The following is a 25,189-nucleotide window of genomic DNA, read 5'->3' as shown; positions in this document are numbered from 1 at the left end:
ACCCAGTGCAGGCTTTGTTACTGGCCTCAGAGTGACAAAGGCACTCTCCCCATGGGGCCAGCAACATGTCTCGGTTTGTGGCAGGCTGCTAAAACTAGTCAGCCTACACAGATAGTCGGTTAAGTTTCAGGGGGCACCTCTAAGGTGCCCTCTGTGGTGTATTTTTCAATAACATGTACACTGGCATCAGTGTGCATTTATTGTGCTGAGAAGTTTGATACCAAACTTCCCAGTTTTCAGTGTAGCCATTATGGTGCTGTGGAGTTCGTGTTTGACAGACTGCCAGACCATATACTCTTATGGCTACCCTGCACTTACAATGTCTAAGGTTTTGTTTAGACACTGTAGGGGTACCATGCTCATGCACTGGTACCCTCACCCATGGTATAGTGCACCCTGCCTTAGGGCTGTAAGGCCTGCTAGAGGGGTGTCTTACCTATACTGCATAGGCAGTGAGAGGCTGGCATGGCACCCTGAGGGGAGTGCCATGTCGACTTACTCGTTTTGTCCTCACTAGCACACACAAGCTGGCAAGCAGGGTGTCTGTGCTGAGTGAGAGGTCTCCAGGGTGGCATAAGACATGCTGCAGCCCTTAGAGACCTTCCTTGGCATCAGGGCCCTTGGTACTAGAAGTACCAGTTACAAGGGACTTATCTGGATGCCAGGGTCTGCCAATTGTGGATACAAAAGTACAGGTTAGGGAAATAACACTGGTGCTGGGGCCTGGTTAGCAGGCCTCAGCACACTTTCAATTGTAAACATAGCATCAGCAAAGGCAAAAAGTCAGGGGGCAACCATGCCAAGGAGGCATTTCCTTACAGACTGTCCCTCTGATAAACTGCCAGTGTTGAGGTGTTGGCTGGGATTGGCTTGTTCCTTAAAACCCCTGATGTGAGGATCTTACAAAAGGAGTTGTTCCTTTTCATAGGTGTACTCTCAGTTATAGAACTCCCACTCATTTAAAAGTGTTGTCTTTTTCAGCTGCTGTAATGTTTTGTCAACTGAGCCTCCGAAAAGATGATCTTCTTCGAACGAAGTATTCGTGATATTAGTATGGTCTTCAGGTTTAAACCCAACACCCTTAACCATGCATGGTGTCTCAGTGCCCCAACATCATTTGTCGGTTAGCTGTATCAGCCACATCTAATTCTGATTTAAGGCAAGTGTTGTCTTTTTTGTTTTCTTTTTTGTTTACCTTCCTCAGCCAGTGCAGCCGCCCTTCAATGGTACTGTTTAGGCAAGTGTTTCATGAGTTCTGCCACTTAATCCCACTACTGCTATGCGTACCTATTTAGCAAAGCATTGGAGGTCGTGATTCTCCACTGATTTGCTACAGCCGCCTGTCAAATTTCCTTCAAACCAAATCCATCGTCTTACTTTCTTTATCTGGAATTAAGACCAGCTGTAGTTGGGACGTTTGCCCCTTTTCCCGGAAGTAGCTCCTATGATAGCTGGAATTGTTCCTCTTCTGCAAAGAGGATCCTTGGACAAATGTTTACACTTTTTTTTCTTCCAGATCTAGGTGTTACAGCTTTCCAAGCTGCAGTTTCCTTGAAAGCCTCTCACCCCTCAATCAAAATGCTTGGAAGCATTAACAAAAACTGTTTTTTTGTTGTTGGAGAAGGCGGTAAAGTCTCTAGCAGGTTAACAGAATTAGGCTTTTTACTCGTCTAATTGTACTCTATATTTTTAGCTAGCTTTTTTTTTTTCCATGCTGTTCGTACATCACAATGTAATCATGAAGAGATGGTCTCAAGGGTATCAATTCAGTCTTTGGGGGAATCAGTCTTGAGATCTTGCCATTGCCTTTCTGTAAATTCAGATTCTTTATGCAGCATTTACAAGGGTAAATTGTCAGGATCTTCTTCCTCATAGAACTCCTGTTCCTGTCCTTTGTCCTGTGATTCAAGTGTCGTAGGGGATTCAAGTTCTTTGATGTCTGCCTTTCCAATCTCTTTAGGCCTGGAGGACTTTTGCGGTATTCAAAGCTATTGCCATTTCTGCTTCTAGCCGCCACTTTTTGTTTCAATTTCCAAGGCCCTTTCTTCAGCGTTGAGCACCAATGTCCATTTTCATTGAGACATTGAAACTTCCATCAAAGGAATATCTTTCATCAACTTATTTGGTGTTTCTCCCTTTCTTTCTTCCCTCGATGTCAAAGAATCTCAGCTTCAATCCGTCTTTTCAACTCAACGGCATCAATCACCTTTCAACATCTCTTCAGGAGTTCGACCATCTAAGGTAACCCAAACTGGGACCTAAGCGGTTCTCTTGCTCTTATCTTGCCTTCGGGTCATGTTTTTTGTTTTTTAGATGCCAAGGCCACTTCTAGAGACAGATGACTCTAGAGTCTCCCCCTGAGAATTTTTTCAGAGTTACCTTCAACTTGTGCTATTCCCTTTTGATGTCGACGATAGACAACTCGATGTCCAAGCGGTAGGCAACTGGGGTTTCTGTTGCAGTAACCCCCTCCCACCCCTGCTTTTTGCCTGGTGTTTGATGTAACTATGACTAAAGGACACTGGGTCCCTCCAACCACGACATTTAGCACCCTCTGTAAGTCTTTAGTAAATGGTACCCCCGGTACCTATGGCAGGAGGTGCTAAAGGGGGTGCCCAAAAGCAGGGTGCATTAAATTACATGTGAGGGACTATCTGCAAGTTAAGATATGCCCCTGCTATGTTTGTCAATTTTTAGATATAGTAAGTGGACAAGAAAGCATTTTAAATGCATGCGCTGGACACTGGTTAATACGAGTTCCCCAGATACAAGATGGCTTAACTAACATCTGGTATTGGTGAAACCACACTAATGCCAGTGTCGGCTGTGCCAATACATGCCCCTAAGAGGCACCCTAGAGGTGCCCCTCTGAAGCTTTATCAGTCTCCTGGTATGCTTGCTAACTGGGTTCTGCCAGCCCGTCACCCAAAACATAGTTCTTGCCCCCTAGGATGAGAGACTTCTGCTTTCAGGAGGACCAGAAGGAAAGCCTGTCTGGCAAAAAGGTGTAGACGCCCCCTCCCCCCCTCCCCCACAGGGCGACCTGCTCATCAGCCTTCCTAGGGTGGCAGGCCTCAAAGGGCTGCCACCTTTAAAATGCATATCTGGCTCCTCTCACAGGAGAGAAAGCCACCCCCTCACCCCGCTTCCCAGAGGCATCTAGACAGGCGGGGAAATTAACTATTCAGGTAGGCTTGCCACGCTGAGGCTAGTACCACCCCTATGGTGGGCTATTGTGAGGTGGACACAAAATTGCAGAGGTGGCCATCTTTGCAGTGGCATACCTAGGAATTCTGGGACGGGGTATGCCCGCTTCCCACAGGAAGTGGTCATATAGGGGGCATAGTGACCAAGGGTCAGTAGCCCATTCACTACTACATTACATACCCCTAACACCCCTAACATTCAGTAATTAGGGGAGACCATGGCACCGTAGAAGCAAATCCTGAGGACCTAGTAAAACCAAGGGCACCCAAGAGTCGCAACAGCAGAAGAGGAGAAAAGAAGCTTCCGACCTTGCACCAACCCCCACCGTCCTGTCTGCATCCCTCGTCAAAATCTGCAACAAAGTCGACTCATCCTGTAGCTGTGACTCCAGAAATCCGGAAGGACAACCTGCTTCCGATAAACTTGGGCCCTCCCGTGAACAGCAGACCTGTTTTCCAGCAAACTCCAAAAGAGGGTGCACTACAGCCTCTGGAGCCACCAAAACCCTACACCAGAGGTCCAAAACCCTACACCTGAGGTCACCACTGAACCAGAGGTCTCCGACCAGACTTGAAGTGGATCACCAGTGCCAACAAGGTTCTCCAGAGTCTCGGTCCCTTGTGGTTTCACCTCCCCGGGACTCCCCCGACAATGCCTGACTGGCCTCCTGGCCAGAGGCTGCAGCCTCTTCTTGCAGTGATCTATCTCCACTGAAATGCACTGGGGAACCACCTCGGTTTTGAACTCTGTGCCCGGCCACCCTTAGTGCTGCTGAGGGTGTACTGTTGGTGCTGCCTTGGACCTAGCCCACTACTCATCGTAACTCCTGGAGATTGGTCTTGTAAGTTGCTGAACTCTACCTTCTAGCAGTTTTCTCTCCTATAGGATATCATTACATAACTCACAAATTGCACTGTTTACACTTTTTAAGTGCTAAGAATTCATATTTAAAAACCTACTTACCTAATCAATTTTTCTCTGATGCCTAGACATAAACAAAGATACTTGCTATTTTTATAAACTGGCGAGGACCTCTTTTTTGAGTTGAGTTGTGGGTCTCATTTACTAAGTATTGTGTGTATTTGTAGATGTCTTGCACTCCTCTGTGTAAAGCCCAAGGCTGCTCAACCACACTACCCCTTAATAGAGCACTTAGGAATTGCATAGCAAGTCCTGTCTACTTACTGAGGAATCCCTGGACCGTCTACATGGTAATTACATACCACATAAAGGGCCAGCTTCCTACACGAGCCTTCGCTTTCTGCTCCTTTGGTAACGTTTTCTTCATTGTCAGGCGACAACCCTAAGTGCTTCAGAGATGGAGTCTGCTTCTGGCCTACATGGCGTAGTGGGCCTGCGTCTGCTTGTGTCGTGCTCTCAGCATCTTTGGTTTAAAATGTCCTGTCCAAACTTTCTCCAATACAATTTCAACATACTCATTCAACAATACTCCTACGGTACCTTCCAGTCAGTGGATTCTTTGGTCCTTTTCAATGAAAAAGTACTCTTTACAACTTCTTTTGTTTGCAGTTCAGAAAGCCTTCGGCAAGGCTTCCTGTCCCGACGGCAGAAAACAAGTATCTGAAGATGGCAACTAACAGGAAAGCTTCCAGGGAGGGCAAATGGCATCACAGGAGGATGGTTCAAGCACCAAAGGCTGGAGGTTCTCGACACCCAAAAATAACAGCAAAGAAAAGAAAGAAAGGAGAATTTGGAGAATTCCGGTTCCATCCTCCAGAGGTGCAATAATGCACACCATGTGAATCCAGTAAAGAATTATGCTGCAAAACCTTGGGGTCAGGGAAGGACATGGCCCGAACACAAATCAAATCTACTGGTACAAGTCTTGAAATTTTCTTCAAGTCTTCCAGTCACTGTACTGTTTTATGACCGCTTTTGTAATTTTGTAAGCGACGTTTATGTTTTTTTTGTTTTTTTTTTTAAACATACAAAGTCTTTGCCTTTTTCCTGTTCTAAGCAATCTGCCTTAACAGTATATACTTCCTGAATAACCATGTGGAAGGCAGATGCTTCATCTAGATATTGCATAATTCGATGTGCACCAAATGCTTCCTGTGGACTCCAGCTGAAATTGGCTTCATTTTGCTGTACTATTTTCCTTCAGTTTAATTCTCATGGTCCGTCCTGGAATCTGGAAGAAGAGGCGACTAATGACAGACGCTTCAAAATTATTAGAAGCTCTTCTGTAAATTTCTATTTTGCAGTTATTACAATCTGCTTTTGGTTCAGTGTCTGGATATTTATACTGGTGCTACATCAACTATTTAGAGGTTGATGTAAATTCTTGCCTGACTCACATCTCATTTGACAAATTATAAAAATATTTTGCTTATTTTAAGATCTAAAGTAACAGTCTTAAATTCAGACTTTTGATCCTTAGTGTTAATAGCCAAAGGGCTTTGTGCTCTTTCAAAGACCGTTTGCTGGTGTACCCTGCGGCGGCAGCATTTGCGGCGGCTTGACTGTGAGCCTGCGACAATGTGGCCGCCACATTCCCACTGGGCTGACATGGAAACCAGAGGGGAAGTCATAATGGGCCAAGCGGGGAGGTAGCCAGCATGGCAGCCAAACGCGTAATGAGGCCCTATGTTAGTGCTTTACACATACCATTGATATTGAAATGGTTTCTTACCTGCAACAGAAATTTTGCAGCTTGAAGAATTAAAAAGCTTCTCCCCCCTTGTCAATGATGCTAGGGAGCAGAAGCAAGAATTGTTATTTGTTTGGGATGGCAAAAAAAGTTGTTTTTTCTCTTCCTCAAGCTGGACACTATTTATCAGCCGCCTTCTTATCTGATCATACATGGTGATGCCATCCAGTGGAGATGGTCTTGAGGAGTATATGTTCAGGTCGAAATGAAAAATCCTGGCTACCTTCAAAACCTGGTCTCAATAAATTGCACAAAGGAACCTTCGATTGACGAGTTGACACATTATACAACAGAAAACATTTAGTTTACAAATATATGAAGACAAGTGCCACAGTAGCTAAGGTCGCAAACTCTAGATAGCTTCAGACACCTGCACTGCAGTTGGGAAGAGCTGTGTGGGAACAACAGAATTGAAGACCTTTGTGATACAGGAGGACAAATGACAAGCATGGTACTAGATCATAAGGGTCTAATTAAGTTTCTTAAGAACAACTGCAATGATAAAAGTTTCTGTAAGAGAAACTACTAATGTGAAGTGAGTAATTGATGGACCTGTAGGTAAGGGGCATGAAGAAATGCCACTTTTAGGCATGTTACTGAGCAGAGTTTGTTTGATTGGTTACAACACAAAAGAAGAGTAACAAACATTTTAGCACATTTCCACAGGGCAATAAATTAAAGATACAAAGACCAGTCCTAAGTAGATCTTTTGGACATTTACTAAACTTCTGTATCTGTACAAGATTCCTTATTGGTGAGCGTGTTTATATGAGTTCAACATTTAAAATGCAGTTATTTTAGCTTTTAATAACATTTCACACTGTTCTGACTGGATGTTTTTTCTTCTAGTTTGTAAATAGGACAGTATAATCTAGCTATGAAGCCTAGCTTATAAATTTAATCTACATAAAACAGGGTAGAACAACACAACAGAAAGGACGTGAGCATGTCTTTTTTCAATTAAACCAAAACCTAATGCAATATACTGGAATGGTGAACTCAAACACTTGACTAGCTGGGCAAAACAAGCACATCATTTAAAGCCATATGCTCTAGAGCTAACAAAGATGTACTTACTTGTCCAGGTCCTCCCGCGCCACAGCCATATGGTAGGCAGACTCTAAGGTCAGCACTCCTTGGAAAAGTTGCATTGCTAGGGGCATACTTGTCTCCACGTTCTCAATAGCATATAGAGCAGAGCAGACGCAGTCGCATGCAGCTTCATGCAGATTTGAAGGAGTCTCATCACGCTGCTATAGAGGGAGAATACCACAATGAGAATTAAAAGCTTTCATGATTTTGCTGAAAAAGAAAAGTAAACTTTCCAACTTGTTAAAGGACTTTGACAGAAGATAGTTGGCCGGTATAATTATTACTGCGTATACCCTTCTTTACAGAACCCCCTTCACAGGTTAAGTCGAGAATATACATTAGAACAAGGTGACAGCCATGTTAAACAGGGTCTCGGATTGCTACTCAGTTTTTGCAACACTTCTCAAGTACCAACAGTATCAACTCAAAAGAGAAAATAATGCTTTGGAGGAAAGAAATATGTTACTTAACCTGTAAGCATCTGTTTGCGGTATGCAGCGTTGTGGATTCACATGCATATAGTGTTCGGTCTGGATGTGTTCAAGTTGTTTTTCTTCGAAAACGTCTTTCGAGTCATAAGGCATCCTCTTGGTGAAAATGCGCATGGGCATCGACTCCATTGTTTTACCGCAGGTGAATAAGAATGGAGTGTAAAGGGATAATAGAAAGAGTTCCAAGGGACTTCAAGCCCCATACCACACAGCGTCAGGACCCCACTCTGCCTGTGAAGGCGAGGGAGGAGCCTGCAAGTGCTTAAATGCGCCAACATCTCCTGTTGTGCAGGACATACATAAGCAAAGCCCAGGCCAAGTGCAGGCTCACAGCGAGAGTAAGAGGAAGGGTAGGGCCACCCCTGTGCCTCTTTTCTTCTGGCCACGTACGTGCTCATCTTCAGGGGAGAAGGTCCTGCAGAGATCGTGAGTAGCCTGAGTGTTTAAATGGGGTAAAGGAAGGCTACAGAACTCATAAGGGGCTAAATCAGCTGAAAAACGTACTGCTGAAAACTGTACTTTGGAAGATATTGATAGCCTAATAGGGGAGGTGGAAGACCTGTTACTATAAGGGAGAGCATGAGTGGAGGGTAAAGGCTTAAAATCTAAAATAACTCACTTTTTAAAATTAAAATAAACAGAGCAAAACTAAAAGTTCCATCTTGGTCTTGGCAGTCTGTAATGAGCTAAAGACTGTTAGTTTTGCAAGTCTCTCATCATCCCAGCCAATTATTGTTAACAATCAACCATCAAAGCCACTTGAGCCAGAATTACCAGAAAATCAGCCAGTCTCTTTTCCCAATACATGTACCAACCGGTTCACCCCACTGGCTGTTTCAGTGTATTAACCTAAATGATCATTTCCTGTACGTGAGCCAGCAACAAAGTGTCGGGGAAAGGCCAATCCCCCACATACAGGAATCTATCTTGTGAAGGCACAGACCAGCCCAAGGATTTATTTCCCTCCACCCCATACACGCGAGTCAGCAAATCTCCTGTCTCGCTCTCCTTATCGTCTAATCCCCATGAACCAGGGCTTCTTACCTCAAGATGGATTACAAAAGACTGAACCCATACATTGGGAGAATAATCAACCCTCAGTTTTTATGACCGCCGAGACTCAAGTGGCCCCAAAAGGATCCAACTGAATCCTTGGAGATTAAGGTGACCCACTGGATTCTAACTCAGTGCCTTTCAATTTTTCATTCAGACATGGTTTTTGCCCAACTTTTATCTAAGCCCATGGAAAACTGGATACAATTAACAATGACTGATTTACCATTAGTTAACAGTCTATTGGCACTGGATGCACAATTCCATTCACCCACAGACTCGAAAATTCAATTCACGAGCACCTCAGGCTTAAAAATTAGTGCAACATGCCGATTGCTCCCCCTGTGCACCATGCGAATACAAGTCTCAAGTGCACAAGGCAGAGTGGATGTGCCATACATAATGAATGTATATAAATCCATGTGTTCCGAGAAGTCCCTTTGAATGAAGTAGACTGACTGACTGAAGGTCGACATGTGGTGGTTTTCCTGAAGTATCTTGTCTCTCAACCTGCCCAGCTATATCATATTGTGGGGATCCCCCGATGTGAAATCTCAAGTGGGTCTTCTCTAGACTATTGTGGAAAAATGTATAGCTGGTAGGGGAGATGGTGAAGGAGCCAAAGCACTGGAGGCCTTGTCTGACTTTTTCCAGTGCTTTGGTGGGAACTCTAAGTCTAGAGCCTCCAGGAAACACAGCCGTCTTTTGGGTGGTGGAGAAATAAGAGCTGAAACTTGACAAGGATACATCTGGTGTGAAGCTGGATGTGGATTTGCCATTGCCTGGCATCCAGTTGCTCTTGGAGTCTATGGAGAATAGGCTCCTCGGTCTGCTGGAACTGGGCTTGCAAGTCAGCTTCAAAGGCTTCGGGTCTGACCTAGGTTTCGTCAAAATATAAGTGATACACTGTTCCAACCAAAAAGAACGGAAACTGGTGGCAGGGGTCCTGAATTCTAGGAGCAAGAAGCCTCACACATCGATAGGATGTCATGCTTCATCATCGGCACTGCTCCTCGTCAGACCGGCACTGCAATGTCTGACGGGCACCACCCCTGGTGGGGGGGCTCTTTGCCGGAGATCTTTTTTAATGGTGGTGTCGTGACCCCAAAGGTGAAAAAGTGACAGAGGCGATCAAAAGAAAGCGTGGTTAAAATTGACTCTCAAAACCGCCACTGAGACAATAGTTTTATTAGACCAGATGGACGGTCAGGGCCAAGGTTAAAAAGTATAGTCATAAGAGTGAATTTAGAAATTAAGATCAATCACTCTATAGGAAAAAATATCAAAGGGAGGAGTCTGGGAATTTTCCAAAGCCTACCCTCTCATTGGTCAACATGTTTCGCATCCTGGTGGTCCATACGGATCCAGTGATGCTTCATCAGGACCTAGATGACTTTGTGTATCTCCTAATTATAAGGGCCACATATGCTTCCTTAAAAAGAGCACAAATTACTGAAGACCAGAGAATACCTTGGAGAAGTAACAGTCACTTACATAAATGCGGAACCGATAATTCCTAACTGTCGCCCTGTGAATGAAAGTACACAGGTTAAACAGGGGTAAGGGCGAATCATAACCAATATATATCGTGGGAAAAGAAGGCGACCATGCTGTGCATTGAAAGTGTTAACTCGTAAACAACACACATGCATTTACTCATAGTACAGGCTTACCGTCCTAAATTAGAGAACGAGCTTCCTAGGAACACATAGACCAATGGTCCAGCGCTAATGAAGTCTAAAAGGAAGATATGAGAAAGTTAAACACGAGAGGTAAGATACCAATTAGGTATCCAGGTACATCATGGGCATAGTAACATGGAGATGTACTGTGGTAGTAACAAGTTCTAGTTCCTATTAAGAAAGTCACAGGGACAACGCTGTTACAAATGAGATCAGTACAACAATAAATTCCTTTTTACAGTAGACTGGCTGGTAATCAGTTGATAGGGCAAAGAATAATCCCTATATGCTCCTAAAGAACAATGTAAGTAGCGGAAAAGTTACAAAATGAAGAACTGCGCTAGAAATAAGGCTAATAAAACCGGGAGAGAGAAATCATCAACAATCTGTGAAAGAAGGGGTATACTCGGTAAAGTGCTAAGTGCGGATCCCTGTAGACAGTAAAAAAGGGTCCTGACGTATCCATTGGATGTATTGAGACCCCCATTATATACTAGGGAAGTCAGGCCAAAGACTAATAATCATGAATTGCTGACAGGGGAGAGATTCTTATGCGAGTTGCATCGGGATGAGAAAATCAATAAAAGGCATGCGTTCCAAGCAGAGTCCCGAGGAAGCGGGACTCGGAGCATCTAAGTGAACGAGACAGTGCACTTACTTGTTCAAGCTGCTGAGGCCAGGCGGCAACCTACCCCGGTCCGTGGTTCCTGACATGTGAAGGAACCCCGGTCGGGTCGGTAATAAGCGCGGCGTGCCGGAAACAATGAGTTATTGTTTCCGGTGTCAGAAAGGTCACGCAGTCAGGCAACGCCCGTGCGTTAGTCTGAAGTCCCTAAACAGTGAGCAAGGACTCCGAATGGAGTCCAGGGGGGTAAAAAGAAATAGACTGGGACTAAATTGGAAAATAGTGACAACCACGAAGGGAAATGGCAACGTAAGGGGCCATTAACGTAGTTCAATAGTCAAATAGACCAAGAAAAAATAGTCTCATGATTAAGAAAACGGCAAAACTGCCAATCCAAGCCAAAATCAGTCTAAGGTAAAGGAACCAGTTCATGGAGTGAAGGATAATGGAGATCTAATGTGTAAAGATAGCATAGTAAAAATCAGGGATTATGCCTTCACTAGTCTAGAGGTGAAAGGTGGAATTACTTGGTTAAACAATTCCATGGAATGTCATCATTCAACCCTTTTACATGAGTGCGTAGTTTAAACACCCATCGTTGTTCTAACTCAAAAAGAGAGTCTGATGTGTTACGTGAGTCAATTTGAAGGACAATCCACCACATGTCATCAGGGCTATGTCTACTCTCAAGGAAGTGTAGGGCCAGTTTAGTTGTGGCGCGACCACATCTGATGTTGCTGCGGTGTTCATTAATTCTAAGTTTCACTGCTCTTGTGGTCATCCCTATATATTGTAAATTATAGGGGCAGGTGATCATATAAACACAATTCTTTGTGTTGCAGTTAGTATGTTTGACTAGTTGCCATGAGCCTATGGAATCAAATTCGACGGATTTTAACCGTTTGGTGAGGGCGCATGCATTGCAGTTACCACAAGGGAAGTGACCAGCCACAGGTGGGATACCCCATAGCGTTTGTGAATGAGGAAGTGGGTGGGCGGGGCGAGGTCTGGTATGGACTAATAAATCCTTAACATTTGTGGTGCGTTTAAAAGCAAACAGAGGTTTGGAAATCTGTTCACCACCACTACATAGGATGGACCATCTCTGACCTAGGTTTCAGCACCGAACAGGCAGAGGTCACTGGTGACATCAGGCACAACACCGAGGTTCGGGTAGTTGCTGTGTGGCATTCCAGGTCCACAATGCTGAATGTTGAAGGCTTCAGCTTTGGTTTGTGTTCTGGCTCCGAGCCGGAGGGCTGGGTATCCAAAGCAGTTACTCTGTACCGACCATGGCTGAAAACCAGTTGTTCCAGAAGAGGCAATTGTCTTTTGGTGGGATCAACAAGGTGTTGTGGGACGGAGGTACCGTACTCAAATTGTTGAGCTGGTGTAACTTCTTACATCTCCAAGTTGACCTCGAGATCAGAGCCAGAACTACAGTTGATCGATAATGCCCCTTTCTCCGCAGCAGACGGCTGAGGATGTTCTTCCTCTCCTTTTATGTCTTGATGACCAAACATATCTGGAATACACTGATGCTCCACCGCGACATTGAGGCAACATGCTCAAAAGGTTTTTCAGTGGAAAGCGCAGAGTTCAATGTACTCTGGTGACCAACACAGATGACAGACCAGGTGTTGATCAGTTCAGGGATACATTGTGTGGCAGTAACAGAAAGGCGTCCGTTCCATCAACAGCAAAGCATTCACTGAAGAAGGTGATGGCGACCAAAGAAAGGCCCCGAAGGGCGATGCCTTTCAGGGGCAACAGTGGAAGCGACTTCACAAGCAAGACAAATAAGCTGAATGGAAAACAAATGCAGATGAGGGGAATAGTGTAGCACGAACCAAGAAGAGAACAGGGACAGTGGTAAACCGGAGTGCAGGTACACACGTCCGAAATCGATGGCGGAAAGAAAATCTAACAATGGAGTCAATGCCCAAGAGCATTATCACCAAGAGGATACGTCTCTCAGCCTCGTGACTCGAAAAACGTTTACGTTGGAAAACAACTTGCACACATCTAGACCCAACACAAAATGGCATGAGTGTAGGAAGCTGGCTCTGTATATAGTATACCAAAGCAAGGTATAGTGCGCACAGAGCCCAGTGGATCCAGAGGGTAGTGCTAAGCATCTGTTGTACACATGCAAGAAATGAGGCACACTCTCAAGGATTAACTCCAGTCCAATGTTTTATGTATCAAAAATATATTTTGTTTTATTTCTAGAACCAAAATGATTTTTGTTGCAGGTTATTACAGTTTCAAGAATGTATCACTTTCAAGTATCTAATGTACTTTCTATTTCACGTTTAAAACAAAACAGTTTTCAGGAAAGAATATTTTTCAATATCAAAAGTAGGCATTAAGTGTAAATTTCTGTAGGAAGTTGGCTCTGTATGTGCTATTTCAAAGTAAGGAATAGCATGCACAGAGTCCAAGGGTCCCCCTTAGAGGTAAGATAGTGGCAAAAAGAGATAATACTAATGCTCTATTTTGTGGTAGTGTGGTCGAGCAGTAGGCTTATCAAAGGAGTAGTGTTAAGCATTTGTTGTACATACACACAGGCAATAAATGAGGAACACACACTCAGACAATTCCAGCCAATAGGTTTTTGTATAGAAAAATATATTTTCTTAGTTTATTTTAAGAACCACAGGTTCAAATTCTACATGTATTATCTCATTTGAAAGGTATTGCAGGTAAGTACTTTAGGAACTTTGAATAATCACAATAGCATATATACTTTTTACATAAAACACATATAGCTATTTTAAAAGTGGACACTGTGCAATTTTCACAGTTCCTGGGGGAGGTAAGTTAATGTTAGTTCTTGCAGGTAAGTAAACCACCTACAGGGTTCAAATTGGGGTCCAAGGTAGCCCACCGTTGGGGGTTCAGAGCAACCCCAAAGTTACCACACCAGCAGCTCAGGGCCGGTCAGGTGCAGAGGTCAAAGTGGTGCCCAAAACACATAGGCTTCAATGGAGAAGGGGGTGCCCCGGTTCCAGTCTGCCAGCAGGTAAGTACCCGCGTCTTCGGAGGGCAGACCAGGGGGGTTTTGTAGGGCACCGGGGGGGGGACACAAGTTAGCACAGAAAGTACACCCTCAGCAGCACGGGGGCGGCCGGGTGCAGTGTGCAAACACGCGTCGGGTTTTCAATAGGTTTCAATGGGAGACCAAGGGGTCTCTCCAGCGATGCAGGCAGGCAAAGGGGGGGCTCCTCGGGGTAGCCACCACCTGGGCAAGGGAGAGGGCCTCCTGGGGGTCACTCCTGCACTGGAGTTCCGATCCTTCAGGTCCTGGGGGCTGCGGGTGCAGGGTCTTTTCCAGGCGTCGGGATTTTTAGAGTCAGGCAGACGCGGTCAGGGGGAGCCTCGGGATTCCCTCTGCAGGCGTCGCTGTGGGGGCTCAGGGGGGACAACTTTGGTTACTCACAGTCTTGGAGTCGCCGGGGGGTCCTCCCTGTTTCGCCACCAGTCGAGTCGGGGTCACCGGGTGGAGTGTTGCAAGTCTCACGCTTCTGGCGGGGATTGCAGGGGTCTTTAAAGCTGCTCCTCTGGAAACAAAGTTGCAGTCTTTGTTGAACAGGGCCGCTGTTCTCTGGAGTTTCTTGGTCTTTTTGAAGCAGGGCAGTCCCCTGAGGATTCAGAAGTCGCTGGTCCTGGGGAAAGCATCGCTGGAGCAGTTTTCTTCCAAAGGAGGGAGAAAGGCCGGTAGGGCTGGGGCCAAAGCAGTTGGTGTCTCCTTCTTCTCTGCAGGGTTTTTCAGCTCAGCAGTCCTCTTCTTCTTAAGTTGCAGGAATCTGATTTCCTAGGTTCAGGGGAGCCCCTAAATACAGGATTTAGGGGTGTGTTTAGGTCAGGGAGGGCAGTAGCCAATGGCTACTAGCCCTGAGGGTGGCTACACCCTCTTTGTGCCTCCTCCCAAGGGGAGGGGGTTACATTCCTATCCCTATTGGGGGGATCCTCCATCTGCAAGATGGAGGATTCCTAAAAGTCAGAGTCACTTCAGCTCAGGTTGCCTTAGGGGCTGTCCTGACTGGTCAGTGACTCCTCCTTGTTTTTCTCATTATCTCCTCCGGCCTTGCCGCCAAAAGTGGGGCCGTGGCCGGAGGGGGCGGGCAACTCCACTAGCTGGAATGCCCTGTGGTGCTGGAACAAAGGGGGTGAGCCTTTGAGGCTCACCGCCAGGTGTTACAGCTCCTGCAAGGGGGAGGTGATAATATCTCTACCCAGTGCAGGCTTTGTTACTAACCACAGAGTGACAAAGGCACTCTCCCCATGTGGCCAGCAACATGTCTCGGGTGTGGCAGGCTGCTGGAACCAGTCAGCCTACACAGGTAGTCGGATAAGGTTTCAGGGGGCACCTCTAAGGTGCCCTCTGGGGTGTATTTTACAATAAAATGTACACTGGCATCAGTGTGCATTTATTGTGCTGAGAAGTTTGATACCAAACTTCCCAGTTTTCAGTGTAGCCATTATGGTGCTGTGGAGTTCGTGTTTGACAGACTCCCAGACCATATACTCTTATGGCTACCCTGCACTTACAATGTCTAAGGTTTGGTTTAGACACTGTAGGGGCACAGTGCTCATGCACTGGTGCCCTCACCTATGGTATAGTGCACCCTGCCTTAGGGCTGTAAGGCCTGCTAGAGGGGTGACTTATCTATACTGCATAGGCAGTGTGAGGTTGGCATGTCACCCTGAGGGGAGTGCCATGTCGACTTGCTCGTTTTGTCCTCACCAGCACACACAAGCTGGCAAGCAGTGTGTCTGTGCTGAGTGAGGGGTTCCCAGGGTGGCATAAGATATGCTGCAGCCCTTAGAGACCTTCCCTGGCATCAGGGCCCTTGGTACCAGGGGTACCAGTTACAAGGGACTTACCTGGATGCCAGGGTGTGCCAATTGTGAAAACAAAAGTACAGGTTAGGGAAAGAACACTGGTGCTGGGGCCTAGTTAGCAGGCCTCCGCACACTTTCAATTCAAAACATAGCATCAGCAAAGGCAAAAAGTCAGGGGGTAACCATGCCAAGGAGGCATTTCCTTACAATTTCATTAAAGGGGGAGAAGGGAGGAGTACATACACGGTTAACAGATAAGTACTAGACTTAGGGTCCCAGTCTTCAGGGATTAAGGTGTCCACAGGGCAAAGGTTAGGAAGACACCAAGGGTGCACCACCAGCAACACAGGGCAAACCGGGTGCAAAGGTCAAACTTGGTGTCGGGCACCCAATGGAATCCTTTAGAGACTGGGGGCACTCGGAAATGAATAATTTGCAGGTAATTACCTGCAGTTTCAGGTCATAGGCCCTGAGGGATTTAGATCAGCACCGGCAGGGGGTGGGGGAGGGGGTGGGGGTGGAAGGAGTCGCACACATCCTCATCGGCATAGGGGCGGCCGGGCGCAGGGTGCAAACACAGCGTCTGGTGCCCAATGTGTTTCAATGAGGAACTCCAGGTTCATAAAGAGGCTGCAGCCTTGGTCCAGGGGGTCTGCTGAAGAAGACCAATGTCTGAAAAGGTAAGTTGAAGCTCCTGTGGACATCAATGGACCATCGTTGGGTTCCCCAAGGCCAGCGGGCTGCAGGGGTACCTCTAGTCATCGTGTATTTTCACCGGATCCAGTCACGGTCAGTGGGGTCCTCTGGATTCAGGCTGCAGACGTCGTGAAGGCGGTCAGGAGGGGTCAACCCAGGGTGGACTCGAGGTCTGAATCCCTGGTGTCTCTCTCTCTCTCTCTCTCTCTAGCCAGGTAGGCCACCTGGACTCAAGCTGTGGGCACTGGGTTCAGAGGGAGCAGGACCCGTGGATCCAGAGGGCACTGAAGTCCTCGGAGGTTTCTTTGTGGACAGGTCTGCTGTTCTCGGGAGATCCTGGGCCTTAGATAGGTAGGCGTTCATCCGGGGGGGGGGGGGGGGGGGGGGGGGGGGTTGTAGAGGTCACTGATCCTGAAGGATGAGTCTTTTTGTAGCAGGAGTCTTGAAACTGCAGACAGGTCGGTAGGGCTGGGGCCAAGTCAGTTGTCATCTGGAGTCTTCACTGCTGGTGCAGCTCTTCAGTCCTCCTTCTTTAAGGTTGCCAGGAATCTAAACAACAAGGTTCAGGGGTGCCCATTAATACTAGATTTTGGGGCATTACAGGGGTCAGGAGGCAGAAGCCAATGGATCCGACCCTGAGGGTGACTACACCCTTTCAGTGCCCACTCCCTTCTTCCTTCGCGGGTTGGTGTGGGTGTGTGGGGGGTGGAGGGGGGGGGGGGGGTAGTAGATGTCCTAGCTCGGGCGAGACTCGGTCTGGGGGGTGGGGTCGGGTGGACATTTCCACTGGCTGGAGTACCCTGAGGCAGCTTAACAAAAGGCAGGAGCCGTTGAGGCTCACTGCCAAGTGTTGCTGTTCCTGTAGCGGGGAGGTGTGAAGCACCTCCACCCAAAGCAGGCTTTGCCCCTTGCTCCTGAGAGCACAAAGGCTCTCATCCCATGGGGTAAGAAACTTGTATGGTGGTGGCAGGCTGGCTGGCTGGCATATACCAGTCAGCCACACACTAGAGAGTTAGGTGAATTTCAGGGGGCATCTCAAAGATGCCCTCTGTATGCATTTTACAATAAATCCAACACTGGTATCAGTTTATTGATTTCAAACTTTCCAGCATTCAGTGAAGCCACCATAGAGCTGTGGAGTTCCAAATGACAAACTCCCAGCCCATGTACTCCGCATGGCTGCACTTACAATGTCTAAGAATGGACTTAGACAATGTAGTGGGATATTGCTCATGCAGCTATGACCTCACCTGTGGGCATAGTTTAGGGCTGTAAGGCCTGCTAGAGGGGTGACTTACCTAAACCACAGGCAGTGTTTTGTAGGCATGACACACATGGAGGGATGCCACACCAACTTTACCTTTTTCTCCCCACCAGTAAACACAATTTGCAGTGGTAGAGTGCATGCGTTTGGTGAGGGGTCCCTTAGGGTGGCATAATGCATGCTGCTGCCCTTAGAGGTCCTCTCTGGCCACAGAGCCCTTAGTACCACTGTTACCTTTTACAATAGTTGGACTCAGCTGTGTGCCAGAGGTGTGCCAAGTGAGGAAGCAATGGTACAGTTTTAAAGAAAGAACACAGGTGGTGGGGCATGGTTAGCAGGATCCCAACGCACACTCCGTCAAGTTAGCATCAGATATCAGGCAAAAAACTGGGGGGTGACCATGGCAAAAGGGGCATTTCTCTACAAGGAAAATGCAAAGAATGTTTTTCAACAGCCAGACATGCCTCGAATACAAGGTTATTGAAAACCACATTCTTGGATAATCACTAATGGCTCAGGATTTCAGCCCAAGAGAATACTTAATGATTTGAAATAAACATGCAAACACAACAAAATGAACTGCGTAAATCAGCCCACAAAAATGTTTCCTATGGTAATAGACAAGCAAACACTAATGCAGAGAGTGGGACCCACTTAACTATAAAAAATTGAGAGGTGGTGTGGCCCAGTAGCTATAGCTGTCGACTTTTAAACTAGGGACTGAGGTTTAAATCTCAGCCTTTGTGTCTGGTGCAACCTTGAGTGATTCTATTCTAACTGTGCATGCAGGCACTGCAGTGGTAGGCCTGAGACAAGTTTGAAGGGGCTACTACTGTGGGTGGCTCATTCTGCGCTGCAGTTCCACTAGTAGCTTTTAATTTACAAGCCCTGGGTTTATATTATACCACTTTACAAGGGACTTATAATTAAATTAAATAAACCAAAAAGGTGTAAGCCAATTACACCAAGTTTCAGGAGAGAGCACGTGCACTTTAACACTGATTAGCAGTGCAGAAGTGTCCAGAGTCCTAAAGCCAACAAAAGAGGGTCAGAAAAATAGGAGAAAGGCAAAACGTTTCGGGATAACCCTGCAGAATGAGCCATTTCCAACAGAAGGGTTCCACAAGTCCATGCTACGACTCTTTGCCTTCCTTATTTAGTACAGATTTCTATATTGATTATGGTGCAGGTGATGAGAGAGATAGGGACCCCATACCACGAACATTATTGGTATTCAAGGAACCAGTCAGGGGCCTTCACACTTCCAAGAGTTAAGACTTCTTGCACACCCTTGCCATTCAATGAGGCACTTACAGATACCATCTTAGGGGCTTGGGCCAGACTTTGATCTGTGCCCCGAATGACTCATCATTTGTGTCTCAGCACCCCTCCCTTGAAAGTCTGGTGGTGCAGACGTCTACATGTCAGACAAACCACAACACTGTTCCAACTATTCTCCTTTATGTGGAGTCCAAACGAGTGAAGACCTTTAGATACTAGCATGACAGTTGCCTTATGAGCCACTGTTCCCATGCTCTTTTGGTGGCTCAAGTCCTCCCAAGTGTCCCAGCAGACCTCTGACATGTCCTAACCCAAGCCATACATGACAGTTGTGATGCGGTCAAGTTGAAAATTCATTGTAGCTTGGACACACACCACCAATTCCATCAGCCGGGCAATTGGCCAAAGTTGACGTTTGCCTCCACATCTGGCTGCTGTCACCCATTTTTTTTTTTTACTCAGACGATGTTTGTAAGGAAATGCCTTTTTTTTGTTGTTGTCATGGTCACTCACCCACAGTTTTGGGGTCATGCTACTAGTTTTTTTGATTCAGGCACTCTGGCCTGCTAGCAAGATCTCAGTACCAGTACTTTTGACCCTTATGTATAATGGTAAATTGCCTGTTCCCAATTGGCAAGTTACCTATAAATCCCCGGTACATGGTTCTAAAGGTACCCAGGACCTGTAAGTTAGTGTTCCTCAGAGCCTGCAGCACTTGTGTCACAGGAAATTCAACAGAGTAAAACATGTCTCCCAGCCTGCCACTGCAGACTGGTAGAGCAGTTTAAAACTGATATGGCGACTTTGCAATTTAAAACCATGGCAAAGCCCAAGACTCCCTTTTTAATATGTTTAACTAACCACTACAGCAAGCTTATGGTGTCTCAGCTGTTCACCACAACCAAAGCCGCAGAGTGGCAAAAACTGAGAAGCCAACTTTGTCACTGATACTGGCATGTTGCCGGGCTGCCAGGAATCCTCAACACCCGCCCAGAATTGTGCAGAGGGTGAGAAGGTGCTGTGGCCCTCCTAAGGGCCCTGTGGAGCAGACTTTGCTGTGGACTCTCCCCCTCCTCACTTACTTGGTGTACCAGGCTTGGGAAGGCCTTTAGTCCTGCATTCTTGGGGGTGAATCCTCTGGAGAGGACCACAGAACAATGCAGGACTGTACTCCAAGCAGTGGTCTTAACATTCCTGCATATCAGTAACTATGAGTGCAGGTGATCCTGCATGCTTTGTTGGGTAGCTTAGGTTACCGTATAGTACCTAAGAGCGCGAGAGGCCTGTGCCCAATAGCTTGACAGTGGGGTGTCAGTACTAATGTTGATGTTTTGGACTCGTTTACTTTCAGTAACCACTGCATTTTATACCCACAGTGTTCATTGAAGTACGTTGTTTTATGTCTTGCCAGGGTAAACATATAATATATAGTGTGACAGTAGAACATGCTCACTGATGGTGTTTAGATGGCCTGTGCAATGTAAGAATGTTTCATGTATTGCATTCATTGTGACCTTAAACAGTTGACCAGGTGAAAAGTTAATAACTGTTTTACGAGGTCATGCTGTAACACTATTGCCGTTTTTACTGGGACAGGCTGGTAACCCCATTAATGTGTACAGGGTTACACGATGACCTCTCAGCAGTGCTCAGCAGGGATCAAATGACTTGTTATATTAAACCTGACTTGATGCCCTAGTTGAATTTAAGGTAACTGTTTCCTACATTCATCTTTTGGAATGTTGCCACTATGTTGCCCATCTTTGACAACTCACTAGGTGACAAGTTAATAACTGTTTTATGAGGTCATGGTCTATGAATAATATATTTGATATTTTTACATAATATTGTGTGGTGATTCTTTTGTGGTGTAATTACTGTGTCACTGGAGTGTATGAATTGTACAAACGCTTTACACACTGCCTCTGAGATATGCCCGATTGCTCGAGCCAAGCTACCAAGGGGGTGAGAGCAGGGGTTATTTTGGGTAACTCCCTTAACCTGACTAAAGTGGTGGGCTTTGCCTGGCTTAAGTGCATACTCCAGCCAACCAGAAACCCCATTTCTAACATCTTCCAAATGCATAAGTGTCACAGAGAGCCCCACAAACTGTGGTTGTGCCAGGACAGGTTGCCGGATGGCCTCTGAGGTCAACCAATGTTGGGAAGGAAACCAAGAGGCACGGCGAGGGCTTCTCTGACTTATTCAAAAACCTGTAGCGCAACAGCAGCAGGACTTGGGAAGTCCTCCAACATCTGGACTGGGAAGCACCCTTTGATTTCCATCAGTCTTGTCACGGACTCTTCCGGTGCTTAGCACAGTTTTGCCTCAGTCTCGTATGGCCTTCGAGTTCATCCATATGCAGTCACTGCAGGCCTTAGAGTCCTGACTCAACATCAGGCACCAAAAGAAACCGAAATAGGATCTGTCACATATAATTGTTTACCTCAGTCCTTACAGGGTTTAAATCCTATTGTCTTGGGAGTTGACATTTCCCTTACTCATCATATTATTTTTGGATGACAAATTGTCTCAAAGAGACTAGAGGTGGCTCTGAATCAACATCTTGTGGCACAAAATGGAAGAAATGACATCAGCGCGCAAGAGTGACGCTTATGTGGGCCCCCAGGTGCAGGAACCTCAAATAACTTTGGGAGTCGAACAGCATCAGTATGGAGTTGCATGGCGGCACCTACCCATGCACAGAGGTTATACTCATAAGTTTCTGGATCAGGTCTGATGACTGGAGAATACTCAAGAAGGAGTAACCTGTGGTTTTAAGTGTGTATCAGAAAATCTAACCCACATGTGTATTACTAATGAAACATTGGCAGACCTAAACACCATTCTAAAAAAGGGAAAGTAACCTATTGCTGCATTACTAAGGTTTCATTTTTAAATCTGTAAACCAGCGACTTTAAACATAGTATACAAATATTGTGCAAATTCAGATTTCAACATAGATGCTCAGGTTTACACATATATACATCAAAACAAAGACCTATCAGGGTTAGAGGGACACAAATTATGCAAAACAAAAGAGAGAACTCTGGATAGTTCTTAAGTTTAGGTGGAGAGCAACTCCAGTAAGGAGCACCCTGCAACACCATCGACACTAAAGAATTGCTCACCTTTCAAATGTCTTCTTCTAGCAAATTTTTTAACCATAGGATTGGCCCAGTACCATCCACGCCAAGCTAGAAAACTGAGGAGACTTTTACTGGGTGCTCCCTTGTGTCTGGAAAAAGGTAAACCTCTCTGAAGAGATGTAATGACATCAAACACGTGTCAGGTGTTGGTTTTACTCATTCCAGGTTGGCTTGTATGGTATTTACCATAATCCAAACCTGTAATACTGTGCGTGGAGTGGGGGAAAAGGCTTTTGTCATTCTACAGCTCAGCAAGGATGGACCTGGGCCAATCCTATGCTTAAAACTTATGCTAGAAAGAGGGGGTGTGGCTAACCGCCCAAGATGGTGGCCGCTTGATCGCGGGGCTCCCGTCCCGAGCCCGCCACACAATCTAATTTGTTGACAACCGGGATATTTATGCACAAATGCAAACAACCGCCGAGGGGAGGAACAAACGAGGCTCCTGGGGAGAGAGTCTGACCGACCGATTGAACCCCCTGGAAGTGCTGGGGAAGGCGTGAGACGGACGCAGCCTAGGACTAATGGCCGCCTGCAGTGCGGAAAGCGGAGCAGATCTGGGTGCGGCTGAAGCTAAGAACACGCACCAGTAAGCAGAGCATGGGGGATAGGAACAAGCGGCAAGGAGCGGAATTGAAACTGGAGCAGTAGGGGAGAAAAAAAAACAATCAACCTCTCCCCCACCGGCTCCCTCGCAGAGGGGCCGAGCAAGGCATCGAGGAGAGACGGGTGAAAAGAGATATATAACTAAACGCAGCGGTGGGGGGCACAAGACACAACTGGTAGGGCAGCGGCCCACAACCTCCCCGAAGAGGAGGCTTTGATGGAACAGGAACATACCCGCTGAAAATACATGCGAAATAAAGGGGCGCTAAAAAGAATAAAAAGACTTTAACACATTGCTCGGCTGAGATCCGAACAAAACCCGGCGCTCTGTCTCCCGCGTGACAAGCGCGAAATAATAAAAAAAAACACTTGCCAGAAGTAGAGGCTATCATTCATGGACCTTAGCTTGGGAACACAGTCATTGATAGGAACAAGCGGCAAAGAGCGGAATTGAAACTGGACCAGTGGGGGAGAAAAGCAATCGACCGCTTCCCCACCGGCTCCCTCGCAGAGGTGCCGGGTGAGGCGTCGAGGTGAGACAGGAGAAAAGAGAAAGCACAATACCAAGAAAGACCCCATAGACAATGAAACAAAGGTGAGGGCCACCTACTTAATATAACTGCAAACGCGGCGGTGGAGGGCACGAGACACGAATGGTGGGGCAGCGGCCCACAACCCCCCCCTAAGAGGAGACTTTGATGGAACAGGAACATACCCGCTGAAAACACATGCAAAATAAAGGGGCGCTAACAAGAATAAAAAGACTCTAAAACATTGCTCGGCTGAGATCTGAACAAAACCCAATGCTCTGTCTCCCGCGTGCCAAGCGCGAAACAATAAAAAACGCGCGCCAGAAATAGAGACTATCATTTATGGACCTCAACTTAGGGACACAATTATTGTAAACAGCTTATCGACTCTGTGTCACACCGAGCCCTCATTCAACTCCCTAACACTGCCGACCAGCAGGCATGCGAAGGCATGCAATGAATACTTGATCCCCACTACCAACCACAAAGTCTGTATACAGACTTAGCATACATTGTATACTGGACCCATAGTGTACACTGACGCTCTAACTCAACACAAACTGCACAACTAGCCATGGGCCGCACCAAAGGCAAACACTCCGAAAATGGAGAAGCTTCTGGACCCAACGACCCTACACCGGAAATACTGGTAAAAAAACCCTGCAGACAAACTTGATCTTATTCTGCAAGAAATCAAAGACTCCCGGCAAGCAATCGAGAACAGGCTAGGATCTATCACAGCAGAACTGAATATCCTAAGAGATGATAAAAAAAAAATTATCTGACAGAATACAGAAAACAGAATCCAATGTAGCAGAAATACTTCCAACCCATAAAGAAAATAGAACCGCCATTGAACTACTTCAACAACAAGTGCAAGCTCTACAAGAAAGAGCCAAAGATGCAGAAGGGCGGTCAAGGCGCAATAATATTCGCATACTAGGAATACCGTAAGGGAAAGAAGGGAAAAACCCAACACACTACATGGAGAGATGGCTGAAATCAATTGCCGAAGATAGTCTATCAGTCCACTTTGTGGTAGAGAGAGCACACCGTATCCCAAGCAGGAAACCCCCGCCGGGAGCACCAGCTCGTCCCTTAATATCGCGGATATTAAACTACAGAGGCAGGGATACTATACTACAAATGGCGAGAGAACTGGATCCCATCATAGTAGACAATGCCTGAATTTCCTTCTACCCAGACTATACAGTGGTACTTCAGAAACGCAGAACATCTTTCCAGGGAGTAAAGAAAAGACTCAGAGAGGAAGGTGTAACATACGCCCTCCTATTCCCGGCAAGAATGCGAATCTCATATAACCAAAAGACTCATTTTTTTGAGACTCCAGACCTGGTGTGCGCCTGGCTGGATGAGACCTTCCCCCTCACGAGACACTATCACCAACCCCGCAAAGACAAGACAAGCAGACTGCAAATGCAGCGGAGAAAAACTGACCCGACACTCCAACAAGCGATGGAAGGCCAAAATGACGCACTACAATCAGCATACTCCCTACAAGAGGCGAACTCCCGCCCCCCCAGGTGATGGGGCCTCGTCGAAGGACAGCACCGTATGCGTCAGACTCAGAAGGGAGCCTGACGCAATTTCCTGCAATTACCCCACAGACAGCACGACATCTGTGTTGAGCACTCCCCTCAATGCTAGAAACTATGCTATACCCATACTCTGCAGGGTCTAAGGCCTTCCTCCAAATGGCGGGCTCAGACGGTAGAGCTCCGTGGTCTCCCTAATCCACAAAAGAACCAGCTATCTACTGGCAAAAACCAAAGACCTCACATCTTGTACTGCTCCATTGCGTAGGCTTCTCACTATTCGTATGCTTTTGTTATAATATGATAGTTATGTACTATAGAACAGTTTGGCAGAGCTGGTTCATGCTCTGCCTGGTATTTCAGTTAAGAAACGGAATTGTTCACTGTTACACACAGTTGTCATCTACAAATAATCAGCATATACTAATACATAGGGGA

At 46.4% G+C, this 25,189-nt stretch overlaps 1 protein-coding gene across 3 annotated transcripts in view; it reads right to left on the bottom strand.

Annotated features, from left to right (window-relative positions):
• The window catches only part of TNPO3 (transportin 3), a 991,461-nt gene that overhangs the window by 775,149 nt on the left and 191,123 nt on the right, over positions 1-25,189 (bottom strand). For all 3 annotated transcript variants that reach the window (XM_069229384.1, XM_069229382.1, XM_069229383.1), the window contains exon 6: positions 6,956-7,131. In XM_069229384.1, coding sequence (XP_069085485.1) covers positions 6,956-7,131 — 176 coding nt within the window. The remainder of the gene's footprint in view (positions 1-6,955; positions 7,132-25,189) is intronic.

This window comes from Pleurodeles waltl, chromosome 4_1 (assembly GCF_031143425.1).
Source record: "Pleurodeles waltl isolate 20211129_DDA chromosome 4_1, aPleWal1.hap1.20221129, whole genome shotgun sequence".
NCBI lineage: Eukaryota > Metazoa > Chordata > Amphibia > Caudata > Salamandridae > Pleurodeles > Pleurodeles waltl.
Note: the sequence above shows the minus strand (reverse complement) of the source record. Positions and strands in the feature narration are given on the sequence as shown.